At 45.3% G+C, this 7,368-nt stretch overlaps 1 protein-coding gene across 2 annotated transcripts in view; it reads left to right on the top strand.

The window, feature by feature from the left end:
* The window catches only part of NR1I2 (nuclear receptor subfamily 1 group I member 2), a 112,878-nt gene extending 106,282 nt beyond the window's left edge, over positions 1-6,596 (top strand). For both annotated transcript variants that reach the window (XM_075592912.1, XM_075592911.1), the window contains exons 9-10: positions 3,473-3,581; positions 5,835-6,596. In XM_075592912.1, coding sequence (XP_075449027.1) covers positions 3,473-3,581; positions 5,835-5,979 — 254 coding nt within the window. In that variant the 3' untranslated portion in view covers positions 5,980-6,596. The remainder of the gene's footprint in view (positions 1-3,472; positions 3,582-5,834) is intronic.
* Positions 6,597-7,368: the final 772 nt, after the last annotated feature.

Below are 7,368 nucleotides of genomic sequence, written 5' to 3'. Positions count from 1 at the left end.
TTGAGGTGAAGGAGATCTCACTCAGGTACACATGCCACAGGAAAAGATACAGAAAAGACCATAGTACAGATCGGACAAAATCAGTTTGTATTAAAAGCAGGGTAAAAGTTGTACTTACAATAAGTACATAAACAATGTACACGTAGCGTTTACTTTAGAGGTGAAACCGGCGTCTATGTGGGTAGCCTCTAGCTGCTGCAACTCCCAGTCCTCCTCGTCGGATCGCGATGACTGGCGTCTGACGTCACTACCGGCGCAAGGGTGACGGCTTCCGATCCGGAACACAGAGGTTGGCAGACAGCAGGGGGACCGCAGACTAGGCACCTTCTCCTTCTGGGCAGCTGTGCAGGCTGCAGGAATAGGCTCAACGCGTTTCGCTGTGTTACACCACAGCTTCCTCAGGAGCAAGTGAATACCCCTAGTGGGTGTGCAGTTTATATACCAGAGACAATTACTCAATAAAAGCTTGATTTTACATAGGTCCTCCTCTTAAAGGTACATGACTCTATGGTCCAAAAACGACGCAATTACACTAAAACTTTAATATTACATATCACAAAAAAATATAAGGTGCATAAAAGATGCTAATAGATATTAAAATGTTTATAATGTTTATAAAAAAATGTTTATAATGTTTATAAAAAATGCCCTATACATCAATAAAACTATGCAGACTATATAGCTCAGCATGGTGGCGGAGAGATAAAAAAAGGGGGAGAGAAATAAAATATGATCAGTGACATAGATAGTAGCGTATTCTTATGTTCATAAGATCTCAAAGGCTTGAGATCAAGGGGGGGGGGAGGGAAGGGGACAGGAGAGAGATCTGTGGTAATGGGGATAAAGGAAGGAGTAGGTAGGGTATACAAGTGGGTACAGCAGAGATATTAGGACTATTGGACAGATGTTAGTTGATTAAGAATGGTATTATTTCAAAGTCTGCATTCAGACCGTGTGGTATTAAGGTGTTTAATTTGTGAATCCAAAACATTTCACGTTTACTTAAGTCAATATCTCTGCTGCGACCTCTCCAATGCTGTAACACATTTTCTATACCCGTAAATTTTAAACCTTTAGTGCTCGAATTATGAAACAGTGCAAAATGTTTGGAAACACTGTGGGTTAAAACTCCTCTACGAATGTTGCTCAAATGCTCTAAAATACGTGTTTTTATTGCTCGTTTTGTTTTGCCCACGTATTGGAGTCCACATGGACATTCCAATAGATAAATTACATATTCCGTGTGGCAGTTCATGTACTGTTTAATCTTAAAGGTTTCCTTCCGATTATTCCCCATAAATTCTCTTTTGTCTGTCTGTTTATATTTGCATGCTTTGCATATTGAGCATCCAAAAAAGCCCTCAAGTTTTTGAAGCCAACCTGTTTTTTTAGGGCCATCAGTTTTCCTTATGGCGCTTGGTGCAATGATGTTTTTAAGATTTTGCGCTTTTTTAAATATTATTTTTGGGTGCTCCGGAATAATATCTTTTAGTATTTCGTCATTTTGCAAAATATGCCAGTGCTTGCGTATTATTTTACAGATGTTCTTTGATTCTATATTAAAGGAAGTTAGAAAAGCAGTATCAAAAGAATTATTTTCAATAGCAGGTGTATTCTTAGGCCTAATCAGCTCCTTCCTATCTAGGCTTTTTGCCTTGGTCAGGGCGGTATCCAACATTGCTCCATTATATCTTTTCTCTAGGAAGCGTGACTCTAAGATTTTACATTGTTCTTCAAAGGTAATTTCATCGGTACAGTTCCTACGCATACGCCTATATTGATTATAAGGAACATTGTCCATCCATTGGTGATGGTGACAGCTTGAACGGAGAATATAGTTATTACTATCAACCGTTTTGAAGAACGATTTGGTCTTTAGGATACCTTCCTCTATATATATGTTAAGGTCCAAAAAGTTCCGAGCACTAAAGGTTTAAAATTTACGGGTATAGAAAATGTGTTACAGCATTGGAGAGGTCGCAGCAGAGATATTGACTTAAGTAAACGTGAAATGTTTTGGATTCACAAATTAAACACCTTAATACCACACGGTCTGAATGCAGACTTTGAAATAATACCATTCTTAATCAACTAACATCTGTCCAATAGTCCTAATATCTCTGCTGTACCCACTTGTATACCCTACCTACTCCTTCCTTTATCCCCATTACCACAGATCTCTCTCCTGTCCCCTTCCCCCCCCCTCCCCCCTTGATCTCAAGCCTTTGAGATCTTATGAACATAAGAATACGCTACTATCTATGTCACTGATCATATTTTATTTCTCTCCCCCTTTTTTTATCTCTCCGCCACCATGCTGAGCTATATAGTCTGCATAGTTTTATTGATGTATAGGGCATTTTTTATAAACATTATAAACATTTTTTTATAAACATTATAAACATTTTAATATCTATTAGCATCTTTTATGCACCTTATATTTTTTTGTGATATGTAATATTAAAGTTTTAGTGTAATTGCGTCGTTTTTGGACCATAGAGTCATGTACCTTTAAGAGGAGGACCTATGTAAAATCAAGCTTTTATTGAGTAATTGTCTCTGGTATATAAACTGCACACCCACTAGGGGTATTCACTTGCTCCTGAGGAAGCTGTGGTGTAACACAGCGAAACGCGTTGAGCCTATTCCTGCAGCCTGCACAGCTGCCCAGAAGGAGAAGGTGCCTAGTCTGCGGTCCCCCTGCTGTCTGCCAACCTCTGTGTTCCGGATCGGAAGCCGTCACCCTTGCGCCGGTAGTGACGTCAGACGCCAGTCATCGCGATCCGACGAGGAGGACTGGGAGTTGCAGCAGCTAGAGGCTACCCACATAGACGCCGGTTTCACCTCTAAAGTAAACGCTACGTGTACATTGTTTATGTACTTATTGTAAGTACAACTTTTACCCTGCTTTTAATACAAACTGATTTTGTCCGATCTGTACTATGGTCTTTTCTGTATCTTTTCCTGTGGCATGTGTACCTGAGTGAGATCTCCTTCACCTCAAACTCGCGAGGATCCTGTCTCTGCAGCCTGCTACACACCACCTTACTTTGCAATACGCTTTTTATACACCTACTTATTGTAAGTAGACACTCTATAGAGCCAAGACATCTCAAAATTCGCTTTATCACAACATATTGCACTATTATATTTCCTTTTATTTTTTGGATGTTCCTGCGACTGTGGCTCCCTTCCAACCACCTGTATATATTTTCTTGTCCTACCTGAAATGTCCCCGTAAGCAGAACCACTGCTTCTCCACGGATAGAAAGGGCCATCAGTGGGGGAAATGTCCCTCCACGGGTTTGTTTGTGGCCATTCTCAGCTGGGAATAAGCCGTGAGGCACGTTATGCCCTATTCACTTGTATTGGCCGTAAGGTGCATTACGGCTTAGCGCTGTTTAGCAAGTATAGCCCTAAACCAGTTCTGGGGAAGGCTTGAGGTGTCTCTGAAAATATTGTCCTCTCTTAGACCGGCCGGGGGTCTCTGAGCATCATATAATTGACCAGCTTCAGGAGCGGATTGCTCTGACCCTGGCCACCTACATCGAGAGCCAGCGCCCGCACAGCCCAGCAAACAGGTGAGCAGCCGGGGCGCGGGGAGGAGGGCGCGGGGAGGAGGGCCCTGCCAGTGGCGCGGGGAGGAGGGCCCTGCCAGTGGCGCGGGGAGGAGGGCCCTGCCAGTGGCGCGGGGAGGAGGGCGCGGGGAGGAGGGCCCTGCCAGTGGCGCGGGGAGGAGGGCCCTGCCAGTGGCGCGGGGAGGAGGGCCCTGCCAGTGGCGCGGGGAGGAGGGCCCAGCCGGTGGCGCTGGGAGGAGGGCCCTGCCAGTGGCGCGGGGAGGAGGGCGCGGGGAGGAGGGCCCTGCCAGTGGCGCGGGGAGGAGGGCGCGGGGAGGAGGGCCCAGCCGGTGGCGCTGGGAGGAGGGCCCTGCCAGTGGCGCGGGGAGGAGGGCCCTGCCAGTGGCGCAGGGAGGAGGGCGCAGTGTAACATGGTTTGGGGAGAGGGGAGGGCTATGTGTTTGAGAGAAGAGAAAATGAGCGTTTGGATAAAAGGTTCCACAGGGGACTCACTGTTTAACCCTTTAAAGGTGTAATCCCACATAACCGGCAAAAAACCCAACCTGCTATAATCAATGTAACAATTTTATTGTCGTCCTTAAACAAATCTAGCCATGCTAAAAGCAAACGTGGCTACTTTTGTTTATCGGGAGACTAAATGCAAATGTTATTTTTAAGGGCCTTTGAGGGGGATTGTTTGTTAACCAAGTGTTTTCTGTATCCTTATCCCACCCTGTCCTTATCAGTGAGCCAATAGATTTAAGGGAGAGAGAGAGGGGGGCTTTGCCTGTGCAAACTCTTGTTTAACACAAAGTGAACTTAGACAAAAGGGAGCAGCCCGAGGAAATCAAACTGCGATGCTCAAAATATCAGACAGGCTGACTCCAAATCACGGAGACTCACTGACCGTTAGGGCCAGGTCTGAGAGGAGTGACATAAAATAGGTGACCTAACTCCTGAGGTTTAAGTGAATCTGTGGTCTTGCACGTGTCCCATGGAAATTCAGGACTAAAGAGCTAAACCTTCTCTGCAGTGAGACTTTTGGGATTCTGGTATCTACAGACAAATCCCCATTTTTTTGTTTTCATTTGTTGTTTTGTGTAAATCCTCAGCCAAACAAATAAGAGATGGACATTAATGATCAGATCAAAATTATGCATTTGGCTAAATATACTGTGAGCCCGCCTTCACGTTGCGGGGGTCTTGTGTCCCATATTAAGGCAGGAAACTCTGTATTTCTTTATACAGGGTTTATTTACAGGTGTTAAATAACACAATAAAAGGCCCACAGTCCCTTTTTAAGGAAAAACAAATCATAAAAATAAAGCCTACTCCTATCAGGAGACTGTCCAAACATCAGCTCCCTCTCTGATTGTCACTGGCCAACTAAACAAGATCAACAGACGTTAGGAACCCAAATATACAGTGTTTAGTCCTTATCTGTATGTGGGGACTCGGTCCCCAAAGAGTCCAGAAAATCCCTCCGATCCAAATGTCCTGGACAGGACCGCACCTGCTTCCACAGAATTCACGTCCTTTAACTCTTCGCGCCCTGTTTGCGATTCTCTGGCTCTCGTGGCTCCCACTGTTCACGGCTGCAGTGTCCTGCAGGTCCCAGGCACATCCCTCTGAGCAGTCCCCACGGCCTCTTGGCCACACTCCGGAGGCCCTGGAACAGATAGCCAGACTAAAATCTCTCTGTGTAAGCAGTTACCTGCCTGCTTTTTATACCATTGTTCCTTCTGGAGTTCCCTGCTAATTAACTACACCCGTAGCTAGCCTCTCCAGGAGGAATTTAACCTCCTGCATGCTGGAACCTTCACTAGCTGCACTACTCCAGCAGATAGAGACAGTGACTATCACAGTACAAATTGAAAACTTAACTTGGTTTCCTGTGAAAAAATAAACCACGTATTTATCTCCATTTTTACTGATACCCTGAAGCATTTTCTGATGCTAAGAAAAGAGGAACGATACACCGACACCCCGAATTTAAAATGTGCGCCTCTTTAACTAAAACTGACACCCTCAAAATTGTAGAAAATGGGTAGAAAATGTATTGATACATTGACGTTAAGAACTCGGATGAATGTTGATTTATTGTCATAATTACTGTGACCAATAATACCCTTTGAGTTTTAGAGCACCTTATTGGTTAGACTGAAGGCCCTGAATTACAGTGTGTGTGTGTGTGTGTGTATTGGGGGTGTTGTCCAAGCATTAACACACGCTGTTTGTCTCCCATTCACCCTCCAATCTCTCCCTTGTCTGCTGCAGGTTCCTCTTTGCCAAGATCATGGAGTGTCTGACGGAGCTTCGCAGCATGAACGAGGAACACAGCAAACAGCTCCTGGAGATCTGGGACATCCAGCCCGATGCCACCCCACTCATGCGAGAGATCTTCAGCACTCATACTGACTGACGTGGGTGTCGTCGACGTGTGTCCATGTAGCCAGGGTGTCGGTGGCAGACCGTCCATCTGGATAGATGGATGGGCATGGGTGGCAGACTGACCATCTATCCAGGGCATGGGTGGCAGACTGACCATCTATCCAGGGCGTCGGTGGCAGAATATCCATCTATCCAGGGGTTCAGTGGCAGAATGTCCATCTATCCAAGGCATGGGTGGCAGGCTGTCCATCTATTCAGGGCATAGTTAGCAGACTGTCCATCTAGCCAGGGCATGGGTGGCAGACTGACCATCTATCCAGGGCATGGGTGGCAGACTGACCATCTATCCAGGGCGTCGGTGGCAGACTGTCCATCTAGCCAGGGCATGGGTGGCAGACTGCCCATGTAGTCAGGGCATCAGTGGAGATCGCTGCTTACTTCATGGATGCTGATCCTGGAGAAACGGAGACGACAGGTGGGACCTCCCTTCTTGCAACTCAGGACAGTAAGAGTGGATGGTGCATCTAATGAGGGCAAACAGAACACCCAACCGCCACTGAACAAGGTGTCCACTTGCCCAAAGAACTTGTGATGGGAAATCTGCACAATTCAGTGGAGTTGATATAATATATGGAAGGGGGGGGAGAGGGGCGGGGGAGGGGCAGATCACGTGATCATTAAATGTGTAATTCATTGTAAATCGTCAGGTCTCAGATCAAGTGGAAGCTTAAACCTCTGATGGAGCCTCCAGTGCACCCGGAACATTAACTTGGGGCAGCTTTCATGTATTAGGGAATTTAGGGATTCAGTATCTCCACCACTCAGGAATCTGATGCTGCATCCACTCTGAGTATTCACTCACTCAGCGAGGCTCATTGTAGTTTCCTCTTCCTTCACTGCATTTTCTCTGTTGGCCAGCAAGACTATGACACTGCCATGACATCATCAGCCAGGGCGATGACTTCACCGGGAGAGATGTTTGGAACTCCCGGACATGGACAATACAAACCTTTGTCCTACATGCCCCGTGAAGGGCTGTGTGTGTTACACTGAAAACCAGCGCTTGGCTTAAGGAGACAGGAAAACAAACCTTACCTCGCATCCAAACGTACTCTCCCCCCTGCACAAGACGAATGAACCAAATAACTAATCACTTTATAATTACAGAGCTGCAGGCAGGCTGCTAGAGATCACAGGAGTATCATTGGATAGTGTTAGTTCACTCATTACATTACCCAGCGCACTGTAACAAACACATTGTTTGCCCTTCAAATATTTCATTTTATTCTCATTATTTAGTGCTATCACATAAAGTAGCAAAATAACTTACTGGCTGTAATATGTTCAATGAGTGTGTATGTATATATATATATATATATATATATATATATTTATATTTGTTATTGATGTAGTTTTTTTT

The sequence above is a fragment of the Ascaphus truei genome, chromosome 3 (assembly GCF_040206685.1).
Source record: "Ascaphus truei isolate aAscTru1 chromosome 3, aAscTru1.hap1, whole genome shotgun sequence".
Taxonomy (NCBI): Eukaryota; Metazoa; Chordata; class Amphibia; order Anura; family Ascaphidae; genus Ascaphus; species Ascaphus truei.
This window is presented reverse-complemented; position numbering and strand designations above follow the sequence as displayed.